Source organism: Drosophila mauritiana, chromosome 3L, assembly GCF_004382145.1.
Source record: "Drosophila mauritiana strain mau12 chromosome 3L, ASM438214v1, whole genome shotgun sequence".
In the NCBI taxonomy this organism is placed as follows: Eukaryota; Metazoa; Arthropoda; class Insecta; order Diptera; family Drosophilidae; genus Drosophila; species Drosophila mauritiana.
Window position 1 is genome coordinate 4,547,710 of NC_046669.1, and position 26,346 is coordinate 4,574,055.

Consider the following 26,346-nt stretch of genomic DNA (forward strand, 5'->3'; position numbering starts at 1 on the left):
GCTAACTACTCTTTGACAACTGAAATTATTTTCCTAAATCAAAAATTCCAAAGGGATATTGGTTTATTTATTCACGGCTAAACAGACATTTCAATGGTCAATTCAATAGATTCTAATTAGCCAAAGACCATTAAATATGAAAAATTAATAAAAAACGTATTTGGCTTTATGTTTGTACACCCCATTGAGCTTAAATTAAAATTGTTTCGTATGTTTACATAGGCACTTCATTTAAGAACCAATCAAAAATATAAAACAGTACTTAGTAAATTCACAAAGTCGATCGATTTGGATTTATGTACAAAATAAAAACATAAAAATCATAAGATTGGTATATCCAAGTTAAGAACAATTTCACTAAATTAGCAACATTTATGATAACAAGCAAAATAAACAAAATGATGTACAAAAGAAGGTCTGGAATTACTTATTTCATTATGAGTAGTAAATTCCCTTGAGCTGCAATTACAGTGGCCACCCGCTCGTGTGTACCCCTGATTGTACTTGACATTACTGCACTTGTTTATCCAACCTGACTGCAAATGTCCCCGTGGATTGTCCAAATATTAGTGCACGAAGATGTGTGTCTGTCTTCGGGGATGTCCTTGCGATTGCAATAGTAAATGATGCACTTTCATGCCTTACAGCTGTATGCCTTTTAGTATGTATTTGCAGGCCATTTATTCGCTTACATTATGTAATGAAAAGCTCTTCCATTTGACTTATGATGCGGGTGTGTGTGTGTGTGCGTTCATGCGGTGTTTTTGGATGAGTGGGTGGTTTGGGGTGTTATTTACATGCCAATGCCAAGGCCGCGCCCCTCAGCCCAATCCATGCAAATTGGTCTCGCTGATTGTGGCTATTGGCGCCATTCTGACAAGGTTTACTGTGGGTTGGGATCCTCTGCTTACCGGTAGACTTGGTACCTGCACCTCATCCCCTCCAGCCGCCTGCTCCATTTGGGGCAACTGTCCGTTCTGGGCGGAGTTTAATTGAGATGATGGCTCCGCAGGCTCTGCCTGCGCCTCCGGCTCCTTGGAAGCTAAACAGGAAAAAACAAACCAAAAAACAGTTAGTTAAAGGAAATGTTATACTTATTATATTCTCTTAGTTTTTGAATGGGGAATTTGGAGAGACTTATGTGTAGTTACCTTTTGGTGGGGCAGAAGCATCGGTGGTGTCCTTTGCCAGCTGTTCAGGTGGCTGAGCCTGCGAATCCTTTATTTCGCTGGTGGTTGTGTCCTTCGGAGGCTCCTCTTTCTCGCCGCTTTTTTCCGCTGCCTTCTGCACGGGCGCTTCATCCTCCTCCTCTTCCTCCTCCTCGATGCGCGAGGCGATGTCTTCATTTTTGGACAGCGCGGTGGGCGTACCAGGCTGCGAGGGCGTGGCACTGCCGTTCTTCAAAATGCCCACCAAGGGGGCACCGTTGCCAGGCTTTTTGTCCTCCTGCGGCAACTGGGATTTGCACAACAAATAAACATAAAAAGAAGTTATCAAAACAATAAATTATATAAGGAATAGAGAGAACTTGAAATATATCATTCTGAAGTTCAATGATATAATAAAATTTTAAAACCTGAAACTATGCCCATTTCTTCCAGTGTCCTTTAAGCAAGTTAATTCATTACTGTCTGCTGAAGCCATTACTTACCGCCTTGTAGGTATATGGAGGCAGGCCATTCCCCGAACCCGCCGTCACGCCACCCAAGAGGCCGGCCTTAACACCTGGCGACTCGTGCATCTTGGTTGCCTGCTCCTTCGACCAGATGATGTCCTCGTCCGTCTCGCGCTCGATGCGCTTCTTGTAGGCCAAGTGGCTGCGATACACCTCCAGCAGGCAGCAGATCACGATGATGACGAAGACGCTGGTCAGCGTGAGGAAGACGACCTGCGTGGAGTCCTCCTGCTTGTTCTCATCGTACACGAATCTCGGTATGTAGGGGACGCGGGCTGGCGGCTCCTCCACCCATGGCTCGGGGATCTGCGGTGCACAAGTGTACAGGTAGAGGGCATTCATTAGCACAATTTGTCGCCTGGTTGCATCGGATAATCCGATTCTCGGACCGCCTAACAGGCAGCCGCTCATTGCACTGACAGAAAAGGAGATCAAGTTCGTGGCATTTGTACAAAATTCCATGACCACTAACTTGCATTTGCTGTTGTCATAAATGTGTTATTATATATATCTACTAAGAAAATCCCATAAAATAGTGCTTGCTGCTGTGTTTTTTTTAGATCTTTTGAATATAATAATATTTTCCAAATATTTCTCTCAGTGTCTACTTACCATGCTGACATTAACCATGGGCTCCTGGGTGGGCTGCTCGCTCACATCGAATTTGGCGTTGCACTGGGCGCTCCGGACGCCCTGCGGATTGATGACCGTTATGTTGTCGGCACCGGACTTTGTGAATAGCATGTACTCCTCGAGTGGCTTCATAACATGCCCGTTCACCTGTATATAGATGTCTGCCGGTGGGGGTGGTTGGTTTACCCAATTTGCGGTGGTTTTTGGTGGGAGCAGCGACGGTGGGGCAGGGGGTATCGAAATTTTCATTAGTATTGGTCATTAATTCAAATTGAAATGCAAATGTGTGTGGATGGCGAGTGAGTGGAAATTGGAATTACGTTTGCCTTCTTGGCTCGGTGGGATGGACTGGGCTGGGCTCGACTGACTTTGGTCCTGTTTCAAGGACCCGTGGCAAGTCGTTCGTGCGTGTTTTATGCTCGTCCCGAAATTAGCAATAACATTTTTAATGCCCATCGGCAAAGTCCCACAACGCGGGTGTTTATCGTGGGGAGTGGCCATCTATATTGGCAATTTAATGGTATTCCCAGTAGGCTTTGATTATAATTAAGTTTAGTTTTTGATTAGTCCAAATCGTATAACTTTCTTACTTATGTTTAATAATAAGAAATAACTCAAGGCGGTTGCAAAACTTTGAAATCATTAAGTAAAATGCAGAGACAAAACCTGGTAAATGGGATTATCTTCATATTTTATTATTAATAAGAGAGTTGGCCTATTTTGTGTAGCTATTGATTTTTATTCCCTGTTCCTTGAACTTAATGTCCCCTGTTTATCACCAAAACTATCACACTATACTTCGATGCCTCTTTAATGGAATGATCAAGGACGTTTTACGGCCGCCCACATGTCGTGTGGGCGTGGCTGGCTGAGCAGCTGCTTTATGGGCGATGGAGGTGTGGGGACTTGGGGGAGCTCGGGTGAATTTTTAATCAAAGTGTTGGTCACTGTGCTGCGGTTTTCGGAGTGGCAGCAAAGCAGCAATTTAAATATGAGCCACTGTAAATCTTGAGAGCAAAAACTGACAGAATTTATGGCAACGACGCCACGGCCACGGAAATTACTTTTTATGGCAGCGAATAAATTTAATTTTTTGGTCAACAATGTGAAGCAGCCCCCCTCGGCGAGCACCAACTCCCCTCGCCAACCCAAATTCAAGAGCTCAGCTCAGTGAGTTCATAAAGTGCAGCAGTTAAGCAGAGGGAGCACTGTAATAACATTATTATAAACAACAAATTATTAATATATTTGAAATATTAATATTATACTATAATGTTAAACCCTACTTTTAGACACCTTCATGATACTAAGCCACTTGAAGTTTCAGTGACCCTCATGGATATGAGTTTCTATCATACCAAATTCTTTCGGTGTACTTTATTTCGATTTTTTTCTTAGCAAAGGGAGTGAAGGGGAATGTCACTTGATGAGACCGAAAAGAAATTAATGGCAGACGGGTATGAAATTTGCGACACTCACTCGACAGGCAACCGCTGTAGCTTTTAAAGACGGCGAACCGCGAGTCCGTGCTGTTGATGCCGCCGATCTGGACGCGATTCGAGCCAGCATCGCCACCGGTGGTAAGGACACGTGCGGCGAACTCGCTCAGCGGCACCTGCTCGCGATCAATGAAGAGCTGCGATTGGGTGCCATTCCTGACGTAATACACCGAATGCCTGGCGCTGTTCAGGAAATTCCGATCGATCCGGGCGCCCATCGTTTGCCCATTATCTCGGTCCTCCTCCAGCTGCAGGTACCCGTCGGAGGTGATGGCCAATAGAAGGTAGTAGCTGCGCTCAGCCTCCGTTTGCATCAGCAGCATTATCCGATTGGCCCGCCTCAGGTCGAAGGACGAAAAGGCCAGTTGTAGGCGCACATAGTCAACGCGACCCGTACCAGGCAGTTCAAATTTGCGCTGCAACGTCGATTCGCCACTGAAATCTGCTCCTTTCTCCTCCGAACAGAATTCACCCAGGAAACTCGTGTGCTCGCAATCGCATGTCGAGAGTTGCTCCGCAAAGTGCTCCTGGCAGGTGCCACCATTTTTGCACGGCTCTGCATCGCACTTGATCTGGCAGTTGGGCAGCACACCTTCCTGGGCTGCAATCATAAAGAATATAATCCAAAACATAGCATAAGTAAGGAGCTAAGGAAATATCTGGAAAATATCTAAACACCGTCACTTATATTAATCATAGCCTGAGGTTTTCCATCCTAATCTCGTTTAATCAACTGCCGCATTTCCCGGCGAACCCATTCAATTACCAATAACGAAACTTCATTGAAAGGAAGGCGATTCCAACTCAACGTGTTTACATTGACTGCGGCTGTGTTTAATAGCATCAAAGTCAGGTTGCAATTTCCGCGCAACGTGGCCGCATAAATCATACGCCATGTGGGCCTGCATCTTATCGCATTGGCATTAATCTTGGCGCGGCCCCAAAGTGGCCTGTTCTGTTGGCCATCTCTCTACATTTTCGCCACCGAGTCCCCAGCACTTAACGGAAATTGCATGCATATTAAGTTAGCCAGGCAGCAACCACAGATGCAACCACAACCGCAGACGACGCAGAATGGAGTCGATTTGGTGGCCTATGAATTAGAATCCGAGCAGCAGGAGCCGGAGCAGGAGCAGGAGCAGGAGCAGGACTATCACGATTCAGAGGAACCAAACTCTATACCCGAAATGGCATTGGGGCCAAACGAAAATTGCACTCAGTGAAAATTGATTTATACTGCCTACTTACTGGGCGCTATATTCCTTTCATTGATATCCGCCAAGTCGATCAACTGCGCTCCGATTTTCAGGCCCCGCACACACCCGATGTAGCCTTCCAGGGCCGGTGCATCCACATTGGGGCGCAGCAAATTCGCCGGATCATAGCCGCCCACGTGGAACTGGAAGTACTCGGTGGGCGGGGCAGGCGGGCGGTGGGGCGACAGGACCTCTGCAAATAAACAAAATCAAATGAGAAGGGTGGCTATAGCTATGGGCTATGGGTGGTTTTGGGGCTGGAATACACTTATGAGGAAGTGCAACGTGTGCATGATTGAAATAATATTAAATATAATAAATATCTTAATTAACTTTTAATGATAAGTTAAAGATATATATTCTTATCATTTTTAAGAGATTGTAAAATGATGATTTTATATTCGATAATATATTTTCTAAAATGTCTACTTTTTTCTACTTTTAAGTAAAGTTGGTGCCATATTATTTTCTATTTATAAGACTTATTGTTTTCAGTGCACTTGTTGGTTCAGATTGCTTTATGTTGGCGCGCATTTCTGTTTGTGTGTGTGCGGAAATGAGCCTTCATTGCCGTGGCATTTCGGGTTTTAGCCAGTCTGCCGGACGCAGAGCCGGTTTCGAACCCGGTCCGACCAAGCCCGGCCGTTTGAGGTTTAGGCCCATCAATTTCGAGTTTAAGTTTGTCTAATTGAAATGTTTGCCGGCCAACAGAGCTCGCCAAACTAAACTGAATAGAGCGATCCGATGGCCGAATGCCAATATCTGTGCCCAGTGCAGTCCGACTGGTTAACGCTTTTAATTACAAAAGTACTCATGTGTTATACCCTGCAAAGTATTGACGAAATCGTAATCGCATTTTGCCTCAAAATGCATTTTGAAGCGCCATGCCTCGACCATATTTCGGGAAAACGAAGAGTAATTATGATTGATTTTGCTGGCAAATCGCTGGCATTGAGTTACGGACGATTTGATTGATTTTATCCTTTTGCCAATTGCCGAGTTGAGCTCCATGCACCGAACTTTTCCACTAAATTCAATTTCAAGGTGAGTTATGAGCGGCTTTTGAAGTGCAGTGCCAGGGAAATATTGTTGCCAAAATGCTTGCAATTCGTGTAATTGAAGGGCGGTTGAGTGGAAGGGCTTTTGAAAATGGTACCTCTATTTTAATGATCTGGCTGCTTCGTGTGTTTCATTTCAAAACTATATATATAGTTTTCATATATAGGTAACCGGTATTAAGAATAACTGACGAAAAATACCCTGGGACTATTAATAATAACATCGTGTTATACTTGCAAATGTAGATCAATTGGAAATTCCTGTAGTGAATGTCAGAAATAGTAAACAAGCTAACATGCAAATACCGATTTGTTTAAAATTTGTATTTGTCAAAAAATTTGCATATGCAGACAGGATTATAAAAAATCCGTTCAGATCATAATCAACTCTATATGCATTTCCCTCGTTTAACAACAATTTCCGCACACTATCTACCATTGAAATGCCGTTCAATTTACATATTGAGTGAGCCAAAGCGAAATAAAAACTTTGAACGCTTTCAAATATCAACAAACTACAAAGCAACTCGTTGTTTTTATGCCATAGAGCAAAAGTTTATCCATTCCGCATGGCGTTTATTTTTTCCAACAGTTTTCTACCGAGTTTAACGTCCACTTTCAAACACACACACTGTTCGCCGAATAAAGCGAAAAAATAAAGGAACCCCTGAAAAGCTGAGGAGAAAAAATTCAAGTGCACATAATTTGGCCATCACGCAGTGCACAGATTTTGTGAGGGGGTACATTTTTGGCATTTTTGCAGCTCAACTTGCTAAACTATTTGAAAATTTTGGTGCAACGCTTTTCGCCCCTTTCGACCAAAACCAAAATAAATAATTTTATATAGAAAAACAAGAGGAGTGCCGCCTGGCAACCATGCCCCATATTCTAACGCCACAAGAAGGCAAAGAAGGGTGGTGAATAAATTTCGGCTTTGTTGGTTCAATAATCTGGAACGTTGGCAACATGGCCGTTGTTTGGGACATGAGTCAATGGACGCAGGCGTGGCGGATCGACAGTCTGCAGCCGACGGTCCGCTCGAGCGGTACAAGAACCACCACGAGCGGTACAATCATGTACGGTCGCACGGCGGGCGGTGCAAATCAATCCGTGACGAATGGCAACTCAAATAGTGGCGCAAATAGCGGCGGTGGTGCTAGCGGTGGTGCCCAGGGACACGATAAACTGAAAATTGGCTTCTGCACGGACCTGGACAAATCGGTTTTGGTCAACAACTTCGAGAAACGTGGCTGGCATCAGGTGAATGGCGATGATGATTGGCATTTCTATTGGGCCGGGGTGCAAACCTGCCGGAATATATTCAGTGTGGATAGTGGTTATAGGATGCACGATAACCAGATGATCAATCATTTTCCCAATCACTATGAGTTGTCACGCAAGGATTTACTGGTTAAGAACATCAAGCGCTATCGCAAGGACCTCGAGAGGGATGGCAATCCTCTGGCGGAGAAAACGGAATCCAATAACTCCAGTGGCACCAGATATCTATATCTGGACTTTGTGCCCACAACTTTTGTCCTGCCAGCCGATTATAATATGTTCGTGGAGGAGTATCGCAAGTTTCCGTTGAGCACGTGGATTATGAAACCCTGTGGAAAATCCCAAGGAGCGGGTATATTCCTTATAAACAAACTATCCAAACTCAAGAAGTGGTCAAGAGAGGCCAAGGGTCCTTTTCACCCACAAATAGCCAAGGAATCGTATGTGATATCCAGATACATAGACAATCCACTACTGATTGGTGGTAAAAAATTTGATCTTCGTCTGTATGTTCTAGTCGCTTCGTTCAGACCCCTAAAGGCCTATCTTTTTAAACAAGGATTCTGCCGTTTTTGTACCGTAAAATACGATACTAGTGTTACGGAACTGGATAATATGTACGTCCATCTGACCAATGTGAGTGTGCAGAAACATGGTGGCGAATATAATACCCTACATGGTGGCAAGTGGTCTGTGCAAAATCTGGCCCTCTATCTGGAAGGAACTCGAGGAAAAGAGGTTACGGATCGCTTGTTTGGAGCCATTTCCTGGCTTATAGTGCACTCCTTGAGAGCTGTGGCTCCTGTGATGGCCAGTGATAGGCATTGTTTTGAGTGTTATGGCTACGACATCATCATAGACAATGCCTTGAAACCTTGGCTTGTGGAGGTGAATGCTTCACCGTCACTCACTTCAACTACGGTAAACGACAGGATTCTAAAATACAAACTGATTGACAACATACTGTCCGTGGTTCTACCCCCCGATGGTGTGCCCGATGTGCGTTGGAACAAGGTGCCCAGTGCCGATGCTTTGGGCAACTTTGAGCTGCTCATTGATGAGGAGTTGGCCGCCCAGGATGAACAACACCAGAACAGCAGCAGCAACACCCATAGTAAAACATCCAAGATGGGCAGCCGATGGAAGTGACGAAAGTAGATTTGGGGAGGGTTGGGTCATTCGAAGCTATATATTAACTGGTTCTGGGAAGGAAAATGTATGAAAATAAACGAATAGCAGTTGGACTCAATAGTTGTTCTTTGTGAACTCTTAAATTACGTTATACAAAAGGAGCAAAAGTAAATAAATGCCATTATGAATTATAATATATTTAGTAGGCTTACCTTTTTCCGGATTACTCCAAGGCTTGTTGGCATACTCATCCAGGAGCAGAGTTCCTCTATCGATGCTCACACTGCGCTCGTTCACATGCATCCTAGTTTCCTGCTCTCCTCGCACGATGGCCACTTGAATGCTTTTTAAGGACGCCATTAAGGTGTCATCTAGCAGCGTAAGATTCACAATTTCATCGCCGTAATTGTATAGGAAAACAATCTCCCGGTTTAGACTAATGTACAGGTGCACAAAGTTATTATAATGATCGTTGGCATAAAGCACCAGTGCATTCGTGTCGTAAGTTCGTAGATTGATCAGTAGATCTTGGTTAAGGATTCCCTTCAGGACATCCCGTTCGCCATTTATGCCGTGCATTAGGATAACAGGTGTGGCACCCACACTCAGATAATTTCGCATCAGGAAGGATTCCCGGTTGATGAAGGTTAGAGCCTTTTCGTTGATGTCTGCAAACAAAGGCGATTCGATTTATGAACATAAATAAGGTAAGCATTTTAAAGTAGTCTGAACTATTATATTACTTTTAATCAAGTTTAGGACTCCAATATTTCAATGGAGGGACTATATATATTCACTCACTTGTCTCGCAGAATTCGCCGATATGAGCCCAGGGATTGTTGCAGACGCACTTAAAGCTGCTCCAGAGCTCCTTGCACTGGGCGCCATTGCGACAGGGCGATGGGACGCAGGATGGCTTGCAGTCCTTGATAATCTCCGACAGATGCACCGACATGTAGCTGTAGATGTCGAGAATCTCGCCGTTGACCACCAGCCCACGGAAGCAGCCAATAAGGCCGGCCTTAACTGACAGCTTCTTCAGCAGGTCGCTGCAAGGAAACGAGTAAAAAAGTCAGCTGGGGGATTATTTTATATTATGACTTGTCGTAACTATTCAATAACTTGGCCACTTTGACATAAGCCACACCAGCTGCAGTGTACCCACCCCCCAAGACGAACATTAAACATCATCGGAGATCACGTTCTGCGTCCTGGATTCTGGATTCTGCATCCTTGATTCCATATTCTTTCCCTCGACTTCACTGGCTTTATGCAAATAAATTGTGACCCGCTCAATCGTATGCGACGCGTTTGAGTTTTTAAACATGCCCAGATGAAAATCGAAGCGACACCCTCTATAAAAAGTCCACGGACAGCTGTGGCGAAAGTTTGCCGAGCTCAGCTTGCTACTTTCTTTTTATCTTTGAAAGGGGTATATAATTTTATGATAGAGATTCGCTAGTCAGCGAAACCAGAGCGTATATGTATATCCACGTTGCATTTAAAAGTTTAGTTAAAATGAAAATAAAGGAGTGTTTTCAAAATATACATTTAAATACTCATAAATGTTACGTAAAATGGGAAAGTATTTTGGATAGTTTCTGAAAAGCATGAATACAGCTGATACAAAGTTTTAAAATTTAAAGTTACCAAAGAGCAACTCAAGTTCTTAGCAGCTAACTTTAACCGCCTTCTTTTTGTTGCATTTTCTTCACAGCGATTCGCTCTTTATTTTTCGCATTTTTCGCAAGTTTTACTCCTGCACTTTTGGCTTCTGTTTCGCCCTTTTTCCGTGCTGGCCATGGCCAACAATGAATTGGCCAATAAAATCTCAAGTGTAAGCTTTTGAAAATTAAAGTGGCGGAAATGTCTTGTTTATACGCGTACAGCGGCAAAAGAAAGTTGCTCAAATGTCTTTCTAAATTATGTAAATTTCATTACGAGACATTCCACCCACACGCTCCTTGCGTTTCCCTGATCCACTGCGGCACCACCAGACGGCAAAGGGATCCATCCCAAGTTGCCAAGTGTTGTCAGGAAGTGAAATTAAAATTCTTCTTCCTCAAAAAAAAAAAAAGTATCTCAACTCGATTTTTGGGGGTTTGCCGTGCGACTTCCTTGAATTTATTACAATTTCTTTTCACTTTCTTTCAGCTTTTCCTTTTGTAATTGTTTGGCAAGCGTTGCGTAATCGGTACTTAAGCGTTTAACTTGTCGCAGTCCATCAACCGAATTGGCCATAATCGGCCAGTGAGTGGGTCCAAATTTGGCATTTGCATTTACCGAGTGCACTTTACCCACATTTAGCTTGGCGGTGGTGATGTCCTTGCCACAAGCGAGCGAGCTATTAAGTCATTAGTTTTTGCAACGTGTGCTGCATTTCTTTTTTGCGAGCACGTCACAAATGCATTTTTAATTTTTTTATACGTCAACAGCCAGAGACACGCACGCTTGCATACATATAAAAATGCACTGAGAATAATTGGGAACGAATAAATTCTTGGCCTATCAAACACATATCTTTAGTTTTAATCCTGCTGAGTGGACTAAAAATTGAAAGGTTTTGTTTTGTCAATGAGTGAGTGGTATATTTTTCTCACAGTGTTTCAACTTTGTAACGGGGACGCGTGGGAGGACACGCGTGACACACGCGTATGCAAAATGAAATTTAGCGCTTTGCCTTGCAAATGATGTGCCGCCGGCTGCTCCTGGCCTGGATGACACTTGGCTAAAAGGATTTGCACGGCGGCTGGCCGAAACGGGCTGTGTAAAGGGGAGAAAATAAAAAACCGAAATTCCGCGGAAATTAACGGCAATAAAACGCAAAAGGAAAGAAGTTTTTCGGCCAGGAGGAGCTGTAGCAGGCGGAGCAACCGGAGGAGCAGACGATGTGCATATCCTGGCGACATGCAGGCGACGGAAATCCTATTAACGTTGCAAACGCGCAAAGTGCGAAGCAATTAAGAATTTATTTAACGCCGTCACAAGCAATTAAGCACTTTTCATTCATTCATGGCCGGCGCGACAGCAACACATTTTACCACCCAGCTCTATATATGCATATATCTCCACTATCTCCGACCCAAATTCATATACCCCAGGACACGCCATTGACGTCGTCCTGTTTCCTGCTGCTCTGGAAATAATTCGCATATTTGGCACGCCAGTCGCCCGTGTTTTTCCCATCGGCATGTGGTGGCCCCCGTTCATGTGGCGCTCTGGTAATCGATGGTCATGCAAATGATGAGACGGACATCCGAGTGGCCGCTGTTTCCAGGACGAACGGCAGGACGAGCGGCAGGACGAGCAGCAGCTGCTGCTTCCTAAACAACACAACACATCGATTGGAGGATCGCGGTCGACCCGCATGCAAAAACCGATTACAACAATCATTAGCAGCATCGGCCATTGTAATTTTTGCCTTTCGCCCCAACACAACCCCAAACTTTGCATAAATTTCCATGCATCCTTCGCGGCATTTAAGCTGTGTGGAAAGCACTGCTTAACCCATTAGCTGAATGGTGCTAAAGTTGCCCAAAGTGTTTGCAGCATATTTCGAAAAGTTTTTCCATTGATTAGGGGCGAACACAACTTCGAAAAAAACGGGACAAAAAAGCTTCAGTTCGATGAAAGTGAATTTAAACCGGATGGTGTCAGCAGGAAAAAAGTGGCGATTATCGAGCTAAGAAACTAGTGACGACCGCAATTCAACATACCAAAGCATTGATATTTGTTTCGTGACGAAAAATGATTAAACATTCGGCACCACTAAATGATTAAGGGGCTGTACCAAGAATCTCGTGCAAGTAATTGCATTGCCAAAGTTAAACTTTGTGTGCTTTTTGTTTGTTTACCCAATGGTAAAGTAAAATTATAAGCTACCCCAAAGTTCTTAATGGGTTAACACCCCACACACTCCACAACTTCGGATTCGTCTCACTTAAGTCTCGCCATGTCTCTATCAATATGATGATTAACTCTTTTTATTTATGAGCCACAGCCGCTGATTCCGATTATTGGCTTACGTGCAACCTTGCACTCCACATGTGCCTCCGTTTCGTCAGGATGCTCGCAGGATGCCTCGACGTTGAGGGTAAAGTGCATCAATATTGCATTTTCCATATTACTCGTATGTTTTACAGAGCTTTCTTTTCCGTAATAAATAAATTGAATGAATCGGCTCAGTGAAAACGGATCTGAAAGTGGGGTATGCTCTTTAACGTTAATTACTCAGCGTGTTTACCGCTCATCGAAATTTTATGAGTGGCTGGGGTGTACAGAACTTTTCGGGGTTAAGTACCAATGAGCACAGATTTTCCTGGCCACACACACATATATGTAGTTTATATATACAATTCAATTTGATTTTTATACGTTTCCAATAATTAAAAAAAGAGTGGCTGCACATGTGGGCGTACTCAAAGACCCCTCGAAAGCTTTTTACCATCGCTCCAGCTATCTCTCATGAGCTCCAACATCAACATCCGGTGGTCCTTGCTCCATGGCAACACGGAAAAAACTTTATAAATTATGCCAATCAAGAATAAGCGCGTTTTAAGTGCGCTAACTTCCGCAGGGGGATGGACTGGAAGAAAAATTGCGGAAAAGCCACCTTCCATACATATACACATCGCTCCCTTTTGACGCCGTGGCTTGATTATTGATAATGACTTTGGAATGAATTTTCAGCGAAAAGTTAATTTAATTATGGCAATTCTTTGCGAACCCCGAAGGATTGTGTTTCCAGAAATGTGAAAGTGAAACAGTCAAGCGGTTTATGCATACAAATTGCTCGTTTGATCAAGTTATTCAAGCCAAAGGCCATTAAAGTGTATTTAAAGTAAATTTCGCAGCTAAAAAAGTGGAATTACAATGTGGAATAGTGTTTTCATGGCATTTTAAACGAGTAAGATTTTCCATGCTTTCAAAACTTTGTAATCAAAAGTTGAAAAAGCTAATAAATGTGTAATCAGCAAAACAAAAATCCAAGAATATCAAGCAATGAGTCTAGCAACTAAAATATTCAATTTTTTAGACGAACAAATTAGAAGTGGCTAATTTATAAGCTCTTCAAATGAATAAATTACACATTGCAATAAAATAAATTTAATTTTAAAACAAGAAACCAGCTAAAGCTAATAATTAAGAAGCCCAGTGAATTGAAATGGAGCACGCAAATTAAGATTTTTACGCCCCCAAGATATCGGTTGTCCCATTGAGCGTTGCAAACGACTTTCATCAATCCAATCTGTAATTAACTCATAAGTGGGATGCTCCAATTATCAATTGAAGTGTGTCGGTCACCCAGCCGTGGCATTTGCCACCCGCAGGGCACAAAATCGACGGATTCCTTTGGGTGCATTTCGACGGACGGACGAAGGACGATTGTCACTGTTAGTCCTGCTTGGCAGTTAGTCGCGCGTTTATAATTAAAACGTAATTGCCGCAATAAATTGCACAAACCGCAACAGCCAGCAGGAGCAGGAGCAGAAGCAGCATTTCCCGCTGCCAGGAGCAGCATTTTGCTGTCCAGGAATGGCAGAAATAGAGCTTTTGCTCGCCGATTCCCATTACATGTGCCACCAATGCAGGCAGCCATAAAAAGAAATGGCTGCTTACACTGGGTAGCAACCGAAAGATTGGTTGAGAAACCTTAAAATTATGCTTTTAAAGATGTGCATACACTGCGTATACGTAATACGTTATTAAAAGAGCAGGGAAAACTATCAAACTAATTTTTAAAAAATATAATTTTTTGTTATAAAGATATTAATAATTGGCGTTGCCCAGTGTTAAGTGCAACACGACGCCCTGGGAGATACTCACAATGTGGCGCCACCGATGTACATGCTGCCCTCGAACGGGCCGAACTCCTCCTCGGGCAGCAAATCGAGCATCTGGTAATCGGTGTTTATCATGAAGCGCACATGATACTGGTTGTAGTCGATCCATATTTTATGCCACTCGCCGCCGTTCAGCCGGCGGTGCGAGTTAATGACCAGCTCGCGGGTGGTGCCCGTGCTCAGGGTGAAGGTGAACGTGAGCTGGTCATCGCCGGTCAGCGCCACCATGAACGATGGATAGTGCGGCCGGATGGGTGGCTGGAACAGCAGGATGGCCTTCTCGCCGGTGGTGCGGAACGAGAAGGCGATGTCGCCCTTCCTCCAGCCGGGCACCTCGATGTACGACTGCGATGTGGTGAAGGTGACCACGTACTTTTGCGTATCTGCGGGCAATCGGGAGGGGAGTCATTAACTAGTGGCTAATGGGAGATGCAGTAAATAGCTATATCGAGTTCAGAGTACGGAAAAAGTTTCCTACACATCATGGAATAAAACTTATACGTTTAAACATAAATTAAAGAATATATTTATCCTTACTAATTTGATCTTTTAGTCCAACATTCACTCACTTGTTTCAACACACTCCAGGGGACCCAGAGTGATGCGACCCTGGGCCTCGTCATCCATATCCTTTTGCTGCAGGAAGTACATGTTGGTAATGCCCAGGCTCTGGGGATCCTGGTAGTAGCCCTCATCCGAATTCCATTTGTTCTCCTTCACATCGCAGTTGCATGATTGATTCGGGTCCACGCACGTCTTGTTAACGGAGCACGGGCAGGCGCCTCTGCAGAAGAGTTGGTTTCGTTTTTGGGTTTGGATTTTATTGTTTTATTTTTGGGGGAAAAGTTCGGAAAAAAGGTGAAAGGTATTAGAAAAAGTTCGCATACATTTGCATACATTTGGGTCGCAGATCTGCCGGCAGTTTGACGAGCCCGTTGAGTGACCGACTGGGCCACATCCGCACCGCACCTTCTTTTTTTGGCTTTTCAGTGCGCCATTTATGCAGAAATATTCGCTGGGTATCAACCAATTTGAGGATGTATCAGTGACAAGGCAATTAGGGAACTATCAATTTCAATTACCAAGGGGGTTAAAAGGCAGTTTATTTAACGGAAAGTAAATTTTGTGTAAAGTTTAATGTTTTGGAACATCTTTCTGACTTTCTAGTTTCAAGCATTGAATAGGCTCAAAAGAGTATCGTGAGAATTGAAAACTCCTTTCCTTTGCTAAGTGGCACTCCTTTTCCGGCTTATGTTTGTACTCGCTGCGGTTGGGGCCTGCATGTGCCGCTTCCGTTTCCGCATCCGTGTTGCAAGATCCGCAACGAAGCCACCGCAGCGGCACACAGTGCCACACAAGCCAACAAACAAACGATGCTGTCAAATTTTGAATGAGTAAAGACCAAACTACGAGCCAATGATGGATGGCCAAATGGTCTGGGCCAACACATGCACACATCCGGAGACTTTAGCTAGAAGTTAACCCATTTTTTCTTGACCCAGTCTGTGTGTTTCGTTCTGCATTTTTCGGTCGTAGCCAACCAGAACGCCATTCATTCATGGAGGCAAACAAACAAACAAGTGCCAGGAAAAAATGAAAACGAAACCAAAGTCGGAGCTGTTAAGGTTTTCGAATTGATTTACTGAAAGCGGAAATTAGTGACGCAGGCCGAAAGCAGCAAAACAAAAAAAAAAAGTGGCAGCAACAAGCGACTGGAAATTGCTGCCCCCAGATGTTGCGTTCTTTGCTGCGCATGATGTATTGTCAAAAGGGTTCAAAAACAGCCCGAAATGTTCCTATAGAGCGGACCCCAACCAAAACTGAAGTCATAAGGACGAGGTTTTGCAAAGAAATTAGGCGTAAAGACTAAATTTGTGTGCTCAAAGCCATTCATTTTAAAAAGGTCTGCTATGGCAGGAAAAATTACACGGGCAAACTTTTGGCGAGCAAAAAAAAAATGAACAAACATATGAATGAGTAAACTGATCAATGGACTAAGGAGTATCAGCTATATAATAATTTTAAGATATATTTTAGATGTTTAGATAACCTTAAATCTTTAGTTGTAGTTGAGGGTGATAAATACGCTTTCAGTTTTATATTACAATGCATTACTTTTCTGGTATTGCTTTTGTATCCAAAAATGTTCAAATGATTATACCCTTCTGTGAAATATAAAAATAAGTGTAGTAACGAAAGAGTTGTTCGACAATATGGTGGCTGAGCACACAAAAAATGTGGATGGAACAGAAGGACCGGGAAGAGATATGCCAGGACTTAGTCATAAACCTTATTAGCGCTGGGGCGGAAACATATTTGCCTGACATAAATACCAAACTCTGGCCCTTTGTTTTGCACTTTTGCAATTTTCCGCATTTTATGCCCATATGCCGGCTATTCCCCTCGGTTCGTTTGGCTTTTTTAAGGGTTTCGTTACCAGTTTACCTTGGATAAACAGCATTTGTTAGCCGGTTATGCTGCCAAAGCTTTCGGCACCATAAAATTGTATGCTCCAATGCATGCAGATATAACTTTGGCCCAAAGGTCGATGAGGGTCTAAAAGAAGGCAAATTTCAAGAGCTAAGCAAACACTAGATCTTGGTCAGTTCAGTGGGCCGAAGTCCATGACAAATTAAACAGGACATATGGCACCGAAGTGAAACCACACACACACAAAACTGGCGATTGTATAGCACTACACATATCGATGCCTTTGGAAAGTGAAGTGAAGTTGCAGCCAGTTTTCCCTGGAAAATAGAATACAGCATCTGTGCGTGATGGGTAAGTAAGTATGTCAGTTAGCATTAGGCGAAGGTTCCTGCCTGGCATTTATATTATGCATGTGCGAGCAATTAATTTAAGTTTCGTTTACCATTGAAACGCCGACACAAAGGGCAAGCATTTATCCCTCCCCCCGAAATTTTGGATTTATATTGCTGGATTACCGCACGTACTATATTGTCCACTGGAGCAGAACGCACACATAATTGCACGGGGAATCGGAGGAGCTGGGTGGCATGGGTTGGTATACGGTGATAATCCTTGGTGCAACAACAAGTTAAGCAAATAGACTGCAACATTAATTGTGTGGCGAGCGGTGGACCAAATTATCCACAAGCTTGTGCGTAGTCTTAGTTCCGAGTAGTGGGATGTGGAATAAGGAATTTTAGAACATACACAACTTGACAATCTCTTAAACGGAAAAAGGACAAAAATCCCCTCTTCGGTGCCTAAGAAATGCAGTAAAATCAAAAAATCATCCACTAATTTTAATCTATCTATAATAATTAAGATTTCAAAGCCATACCATGAACAACTTTCAATATGTTTTGAAAATATTTAACAGCAAAAATGTAAATTTGTTTATATTTTCCCAGTCTATTATCCACAGTGCCAAGGGACCTGTGCCGGCATCCAATTTTGTCTTGTTTGCGGTGACGTGGCCCAGCACGTAAATCACAAATACCCAGCTCCAGGTCTGGGTGTGTTACCAGCTCTTACCTCTTGACATTGCCCAGGAAGTCGACGGTTAGATTCTTGGCCGAGGATGTGAACCAGGTGGCCGAGTGCAGTTCCAACTGAGCCCGGTAGCAGTCGTACTTGATGTACTGAGTGCAGTACAGTGAATGTGAGATAAGTTCCTGCAGCATGTGGGGTGAAAATTCCCTATATCTGATGTTGAAGCTGAAGTCCGATTCCCTGGCGGATCGCACATCCACTTGGCTGGGCAGATTGTGCTCCACAATCGTTTTGGTGGCATTCTCAAGGCTCTGAAAGTCGCACTTAACATGGGCAGGTGGAAAAACACCATTGCCATCGATATCGATGAGATAGACATCCGATTTGGTGAAACCCAAGAGTGCCAGCTCCTCACAGGTCTTTCTGTACTTGGTAAAGTGACAATTTTTGCCTATGTAACCCGTGTGTTTGCAATCACAGGTGACTCGATCGTCCTTTACAAAGCATTTGCCACCATGCTCACAGGTATTGGGTCTTTTGCACGGATCTATGTAGTTGCAGTTGTCCAGGGCGACCTTTTAGAATAATAGTTAATTGTAAAACATGGTAATATATATTTTAAAAATCTTTAGTACCTCTCCCACAACTCGTTCAGTTTTGACCACATGTCGCGGCTCGATCAAATGTCCATTGATTTCTATGTCCCGTATACAGCCCACCAAGCCCATGGCTGCCGACTTTAAGCTGCTGCCAATGATCAGTTTGTCCCCGATGTTAAAGGTTAAGCCGTACATCTGGCTGAGAGTGTGCCGATAGTCCACCGTGAACCGAATCTCGCCCAGCTTATAGTCCAGCTCCACGCTGTGCCAGGAGGTGGCCCTATTGATTTTAATGGTGGTCGAGTGGGTTACATTGTTGTTGACATCGGGTACCAGATCGAAACTTAGTTTGTCCGACGTCAGACGTATCTAATGGATGGGCGGCGATTTTGCAATTTCCGTTTGTCGCGCATTTCCGGTGGAGTTCCAATGGCGGCGTTTTAGTTAGTTTTTTTTTTTTTTGTAGCAGAGTGGAGCCATTGTTGCCGCCGACGGAAGTTGCACGTAGAGACGAACAAAACGCGAAGCCGCGCATTAGCGTGTTGCCAAATATTAGTTTTTGTCATCGACATCGGCGCATGTAAAGAGGGAGAGAAAAATACAAAATTCTGTTAGCATTAGGAGATTTGAATGTGTGTACGTGGAAATAAATCAAAATTGCGAAAATGCCTGAAATGCTGGACTGCAGAACCACATTGAAATACCCGGTTTTGCACACACATTTCAATTTAAATGCCTTTGTGCATTAGCTTCGCTTAAATCATATTACGCATACGCCACGTGGCCACGTTGAGTTTGCCATTTGCCGAATCAATCGCACAGTTTCCATGGGGGGGTAGTTGTTGAAATTGCAGCCCATTAATTTGCAGCAATGGAATGGGGATTTTGTAGCGCATTCAGAATGGTATTTACCCACGACTCTTTATCATTCGCTTGACCCTCTGTAACCAAATTGCGCTTTTCTTGGTGTCGTATGCAGCAATAATTACTATTGCCAGCGAATGAACGTGAGCTTGGCTGGGATGCTGATTTTGGGAACTAGTTCCGAATGAGAGCACCTATGAGAAAACTGCACATAGTTATCCCTGCAGTCCAGTAACTATCCGAATGCAGATAAACCAAAAGCCAATGGTATTTAAAGGTCAGCCAGATTAGCGCAAAAAATGTACAAATTTTATAGACAAACAAATTGGGCAGATAACCTTGCCATAAGCTATTTATCTATCTGCCAAACGGTTTGCCATAATCCAACTAATTTGATAGCCATATATGTGCATATAAATATTGCTGCCCCGTTTGCCAACTGCAGTCTATTATTTTACGAAATGAGAAAAAAATATTTATTGAAATTTCATGAACTTGTTGGTGGCACTGATGATGCAACGCAGCTCAGCACAGTTGCAATTTGTACATGTTCCCACAAATAAAGCTGGTGAGTGTGTGTGTATAGTCCGTATTTATCTATGCTCATTGTGAATTGCGCTTCTGCGCCGCTTATGCAAAATGGCAAACATTCAAATTTTATTGCATATTTCATTAGATTTTTGTCAGAGCGTTATGTTTAAAGGCAAACACACATTCGTCGCACTCTGTGACAATATTTCAAATGATTTTTATTTTATTATTTATTATTTATTTTATTTTGTTGTTTTGTTTGCCAATTTCGCCCATTTGCGCGCTGTCAATAAATTCGATTTTTGATTTGTGATTCGCGATTTATGCGGGCGCATAGTTTTTATGTCACACCCCCCAAAAGCGAACCGTCCATGCAGCCTGCAACATGACATTCCATGTAGCATCCGCTTGTTTTTGGGCTCTCCTGTACGGAAGGATTCTGTTTGGGTTTTGGTTTTTTCGCCACTCGAATGAGTGACAGAGGGGTCGAAAATACTGTTGGCAATTTATTAGTTTGTTGAGCTCCATACGCAACACGCAGGTGGCAATTTTGTGGCCTACGCCGGGGTAAATAGTAAATAAATAAAGCTCGTAACTGATGCGTTTTTGGAGCTGGACAAATGTAGATAGCATATTGCGAAACTATAAAGCTGCGGGCAGCATAATAGCTTTAAATGGGCCAAAACATCGAATTACAGCCAAAACTTATTAAAATCTATTATAAATACACACAAATTAATAAGGATTAAGGTAAGTAAAAGTACAAATACACATTGTGGCATACTCGTAGACACCAAGAACGGATTTTAAAGAACGTTTATTAATTATTCAAAAAACGATTTTAATTCGTAGAGCTATTATTTCTACTCGAATTGTCTGCAGCAGCAAATTGACAGGCAGCATTCGAATAATTCGCGAATAAAAAATATAAACAGAGCCATTTTATAAAACCTGACACAATCAATTTAGTATTAATTTGGGTGCGCATAAATCGTCAAATGGCAAATAAGCCGTAGAGTCAGTCGATGCAAAATTGAATGGCTTGCGGCATAAATATTCATTGGCATTACAACAACATCAATTTTATTGCAATGCCAATAAGTCAGAGTCTCTGCAGTGACATTTTGGGTTTATTTTGAAGGGCGGAGGGTAAGGGGGATGGCGACTTGCAATCAAAAGGAACAAAATCAACAATAAAATGCAAATAAATACGGCCGGAACACATGCATATTCTCTTTAGTACGTTCTACGAACATTGCCCAAATGACAAGTAACCAAATAAACGTTCTTGGACAGGCCAAGACAAGGTTTATTTGTTTGTTTGCTTAAATGCAGATAAATGCCTCTGACATCCATATGAACATCCACTCAAAGGCAGGCCAGCGTGTGGGATTAAGTGGTGCTTGTGGGGCAGCAATGTTACCCCACCACTGGAATTAAACTGTTGAATTGTTTTTGTGATCGATTACAACGCACTTTTATGCCGGACCTCAATCTGTTTGGCCCAGTATCTCTTGTCTGCTTGTCTGGTTATAAATTGGTATTTCATGGAAGCATTTAACTTGCTTTCAATTGTTGTACGACGGTCCTGACATAAATCTATAAAAATTGTTATTTCAAATAAATTGCCGGCCACTAAATGTTACAGAAAAGATAAATGAAACATTTGCTGGGAAATTCTGGTTAATATCGTTGTTACGAGTTTCTGCTTGTTCTCTTACATTTATTTGAATTTCTCGACTGAATATATTTACTGCTTTTATTTGTATTTATATAATTTAAGTATAAATTCGAGGTAAATTTAAGTACGACTCGAAAATCTTAGTTGCAAGCTTCTTAAAATTTGCCCGCATGTATATATGCATGTATTATGTAGATGAGATATTTTCCTGAGCAGTTAAAGTATATTTAAAGAACTCCACCCCTGCAGCAGCGCACAATCGCTTCGGGCTACCGACGAATGAATAATGCCAAACAATTACAAAACACTAAGCTCATTTGACTTTTCATTGCATTAGCTGGAGTCGAGTTTCACTCAGCACCGCTTAAATTTAATTGCATTTTCCGCATTTCCCCAATGGCAGTCCGTATTTTTGGGTACATTTTCCACAGGCCCACAATGTATGCTACACTGCACACACACACGCACACTTCTGAAGGCATGCCTGCGAATCCTGCCAAATGCGTATGTATGTGGGTATCTTGGGCTGGCCCGCAAGCCATCGCAATGCAAGTTTCAGAAGCACACACACGCAGGCAGTGGGCACAACCACATGCACATTTGATTTGCATTTCATTCTCTCAGTCGACGGCTCTTTCGCTCTGCTAAGTCGTCTTAAGCAGCACGTCTCTCAGAGGAAGCGTCCAGCTGTTGTCTGTGTGTGCGTGCCTGTGGCTGTGTGTAATGAGTGTGTGTGTGGCTCAAAAGCTCAAGGAATGAACGTATCTGTGTGCAACAAGAGCACTGAAAAAATCACACACGAACCCAAGAAATACTTAGGATATTTATAAATATGAAGAAAACTGTGTATAAGCTCCTTGATAAAGTTTTAAATTTCTTTCTCTTCTTAAATCTTTAGATAAATCAGTTTTACCCTTTTCTCTCGGTGCACAATGCTTGGGTGATTGCTTGAATGCTCACACTTACCTCCCAGAAGCCATTTCCGGCACTGGTCGTTACGTCACTGTAGGCCAGCACCGCGCCCGGCCGACTGCTGCGGAAATCGAATTTAATATTAAATTCCTCGGCGTGATTTATGGGCCACCAAATGTGTGATGTCGCAAAGGGATAGGTGATTGGTATGACATTCACTTCGTTCTCGACAAACTCCGCCTCCAGCACGCCTGACCCAGAAAAGGAGATTGTACATCGGTTCGTAAGAGTATGCCAAATATGTCGTAAGCAAATCGCAGCACTCGATATTAAATTGCTCAGCACTCACCGTGATAGTGCACCTTGGGATTACCCCGCTGCAGTTCGTACAGAATGGAGATGTCGTTGTAGTAGACATACTTCAGGCTGCCCACGAAATTGTTATGTGAGGCCAGACCCTTCTTCTTGTGCAGTTCCGGTCCTCCGCCGAAATATATCTCCGGATCGAAGAGCATGTTCCCACTGGCCGTGGCTGGCAGTTCCAGGACCTTTTGCTGCTGATCCAGGATAATGCTAACCGTTCGCTGTTCGTGTAGTATCGTCAGATTGTGCCAATATCCGCGGGTCAGGTCGTCGGTGAGCACGGTGCTCATCACATTGTCACCAAAGTCCATTTCCACGTGAACCGACTGGTTTTTAATGGAAGCCGCTATATACTGATGTTTCAGTGATTCGCCACTGGCGTAGAATAGTGCTGAATCGTCGAAATTCGTGCGGAACATCAGACTAATACGCCTGGTGGAGGAATGCACCCGATCCTTCCAGTCATATATCCTGTAGGATACATAGCTAGCTCCTCGCAATGTGATTATGGTGGCCGCTAAAAAAATGGTATAAACAGAATAAATAATAAAATTGTATCTCTTAATAATGTTGAAGTATTTGCATTACACTTTTTGGTAGTTTACTGGTTATTAATGATATAAATAGCTTTTTGTGATTTAAACGTGCTACAAACATACCAATTACGTGAATTGTCAAGGATGGTCCTCAACAAAGAAAAGAATAACAATGTTTTATATTATTGCATTAATATTATATTAAGCAAGCTAATAATCTATTTTTTTCATCATCCACAATTGAAACTGAAAATGTTTACCGGATACTCATAACAATAGCTAGAAAAAAGCATTCGCTTTAAGCATCTGCTAACTTTTTCGATGCTATAAAATTAGGTGTTGTATTTGGACATTTTGTATAAATGTATATTTCGAAATGCGAATTATCCGCCAAAGTACTTTAAACTTTAAAGATTGTTTTCTTTTTTTACTCCCTTGCCACTTGTACATTATCTGCCCGCTGCACACAGAAACAAAAAAAATGGAATGCAGAGAAACACGCAGATTATATTGTTTGCTCTATGGGCGCTTTAGGCATTCGCCGGATGTTCCTGTTTTTCCCACTCTCGATCCAGATCCTGGCCACTTGTCCTGTCCGTGGACCAAATGTGCAAATCGTGTAACGCGCCATTTTCATGCATTTTTTTGTGGCCGCTGGTGGTGCAGTGGGTGGTGGTGGTTGGCCACGATGGGTGGACTGGGTGCTGTGGTGGTGCCGTGACAGCAGCCGCGTTTTGGCCGCTTATCTGACACGACACACGTGGGCCGCACACAGCCGATAACGCATCACAACCTATGCAGGCCCACAACCACTACACTGAGAAAAGATCTCGAAACTAAATTATCAAAGTGTGGAATTACATTTATACAAAATGGCTGCGAACCTACCTTATACATTAAAGCTTATAATTATTATTTCTCTTAAGCCGAAATAATATGAAATTTTGTTTTCAGTGCCACGGAACACCCATGCAAAACCCAGTGTACTTCATAATTTTATTTGCATTTTGTGGGAGAAAACAACATTCTGCTGCATTGGGCCACAAAGATGTGCTACAATTTAGTCAGTTTGCCTGCAATCCGTTTGTTGGACTTATGTTAATGCAGGTGCATAATGAGGCGGACGATATGTGGGCTCCCATTAGAGCAGACCACACCGCGTGACAATCACGGTTTTCTTGGTCTTGCCATTTTTGGTGCCGAATTCGTGGCAATTTTGGAGCACCCTCAGGCCGCCGCACACCCGTCCAAAGATGACCCGCTGCCACGGAATCACCGATTGCTTAAAGCTGATGGTATAGCTGAGAAGTCCTTGGGGAAAGTGACGGCGATAGTCCCATGGGTATGATAGCACCCCGGTAATCTTGCTGGGATCCAGAAAGGAGTACTTTACATTGTGGTGATTGCGCAGGGAATCATAGTTATCCGGTACCAGTTCGGCCTCCATCCAGAGATTGGTGAATATTCGCACAAACCGATGGCATCCTACATCGTTGTGGGTGGCCATTCGCACAAACTCCAGCACCACTTCCGGACTCAGTTCTGTGTAGAGTTGCAGGAGTAATCTGCCCAGGAACTGGTTATTCTCCCGCACCGCCATATCGAAATATATAATGGGTCGCAGCAGGATTTGGGCACTGCGTTTGCCCAAGCGGGGCGAAGGCATATATGGCAAGAAAGTACTGACCGTCTCATCGGAGGCCTTTTGCTCGAGGGGCTTGACGGGTGGCACCCAAGGATTGTGTGAATCCACCTTGGACTTCACTTGCGAGAGGCGACACCCGAGCTGCCTGTTCTCCTGACTCAAGCGGTCTGCCAGCTCACGGATCTTGTTCCGATTCGACTGAAGGGCGGGAAAATGGCGATTGAAGCTATCCACACCTCCCTTTAGTCGATTGGTCTTGTTAATCCGTCCAAGGAGTTCCATGTTCTGTCGGAAAATCTCCTGCTTTTGGGTAAATTCGCCAGCTAACTGGCTGCGATTGAGAAGGCGAGCATGATATCCAAGCGAATCCCCAGCAGATTTGATGCTCTTGAGGCGTCTGTGATCGATCTGCGATTGTCGTATTTCAATCATGCTTTTATAGGTGATCGGATTCAGATCCGTCACATTGCCAGCAGATTTCATTATCTTTCGGAATCGCGCATAGGTAAACACTTTGTCATTCAATACCTTCGCCCGCACATCCTTATTGTGCATCACCAGTTCCTTGGCCACTTTTTTGGCACGCAATTGAATGGAGCGACTGGTTGGGGTTTTTACGAAAAACTCCGAGAAGCCAACTCCACGGTTATTCATTCTGCTTCAATGGGGCTTACTGTACACCGTATTGACACTTTCCGCTCAAGATTAACTTGCAAATTTGTGGACTTAGCAATTTGTGGCGATGTGTTTGTGTTTGGGTTAAGCTAACTAAAACACGGACACCAAATTGCTTGGGTTTATCGAGTGTGACTTATTAACGAACAGCTGGCTTAGTTGGGACAAATTTAGCTGTCGGGATATTTCAGTTGAATCTATTTAATTTGGCTGAACATAATCTCTTATTTCAAGTCTGCTGCGAAAATAACAACCAAAATCAAATCCCTGAATTTGTTTGAATAATACTGATGTATTGATTTTTGATAATGCGATACACAAACGAATTATTTATTAAAGCCATGGCACTAATTAAAGGCGTGACATTATTTTTTGGACAAATGAGACCACAATCCACTGTTTTGTATTTTGTGTGCCGTAGAGGGGAACCAGCCACAAAATTAACACGTTTAAAAATAAATGGATGTTCACAAATTTAATTTAAGCATGTCTATCTAAAAAAGAAAACTTGTACTGCGTGTTTTATTCAATTTTTAAAAATAATTTCAATTGAAATTGAATTACTGGAAGTGCAGCCAAGCTGCTGTTTCGCAACTCATCCAATTTAAAACTATTTTCTAATAAGTGCTTTCCCAGCAATTTTAGCTCGAAATGGGCCAGAAGAATGCAACTCTGCCGGCTGCATGATGAATGCCAGTTGGGCTG

General features: G+C 43.1%; 3 protein-coding genes across 8 annotated transcripts in view; 1 reads left to right on the top strand and 2 right to left on the bottom strand.

Moving 5' to 3' along the window:
- Positions 1–26,346, bottom strand: part of LOC117139001 (contactin-associated protein-like 2) — a 57,464-nt gene that overhangs the window by 12,037 nt on the left and 19,081 nt on the right. For all 6 annotated transcript variants that reach the window (XM_033301089.1, XM_033301088.1, XM_033301092.1 and 3 more), the window contains 14 exons: positions 22,772–23,302; positions 22,477–22,673; positions 18,471–18,803; positions 17,878–18,410; positions 14,946–15,160; positions 14,360–14,759; positions 9,335–9,582; positions 8,746–9,201; positions 5,056–5,256; positions 3,788–4,408; positions 2,288–2,469; positions 1,652–1,981; positions 1,152–1,455; positions 912–1,042 (listed from right to left, as the gene is read on the bottom strand). In XM_033301089.1, the coding sequence (XP_033156980.1) occupies positions 912–1,042; positions 1,152–1,455; positions 1,652–1,981; positions 2,288–2,469; positions 3,788–4,408; positions 5,056–5,256; positions 8,746–9,201; positions 9,335–9,582; positions 14,360–14,759; positions 14,946–15,160; positions 17,878–18,410; positions 18,471–18,803; positions 22,477–22,673; positions 22,772–23,302 (4,682 nt within the window). The remainder of the gene's footprint in view (positions 1–911; positions 1,043–1,151; positions 1,456–1,651; positions 1,982–2,287; positions 2,470–3,787; positions 4,409–5,055; positions 5,257–8,745; positions 9,202–9,334; positions 9,583–14,359; positions 14,760–14,945; positions 15,161–17,877; positions 18,411–18,470; positions 18,804–22,476; positions 22,674–22,771; positions 23,303–26,346) is intronic.
- Positions 6,668–8,729, top strand: LOC117139004 (probable tubulin polyglutamylase TTLL1). Its single transcript, XM_033301097.1, has one exon. The coding sequence runs from the start codon at positions 7,088–7,090 to the stop codon at positions 8,549–8,551; it is 1,464 nt and encodes a 487-aa protein (XP_033156988.1). The 5' UTR covers positions 6,668–7,087; the 3' UTR covers positions 8,552–8,729.
- On the bottom strand, positions 24,241–25,779 carry LOC117139005. Its single transcript, XM_033301098.1, has one exon. The coding sequence runs from the start codon at positions 25,618–25,620 to the stop codon at positions 24,463–24,465; it is 1,158 nt and encodes a 385-aa protein (XP_033156989.1). The 5' UTR covers positions 25,621–25,779; the 3' UTR covers positions 24,241–24,462.

Bases quoted from the DNA above. Each gene is read 5' to 3' on its own strand.
- LOC117139004 (XM_033301097.1), top strand. From the start codon at position 7,088: ATGGCCGTTGTTTGGGACATGAGTCAATGGACGCAGGCGTGGCGGATC.
- LOC117139005 (XM_033301098.1), bottom strand. From the start codon at position 25,620: ATGAATAACCGTGGAGTTGGCTTCTCGGAGTTTTTCGTAAAAACCCCA.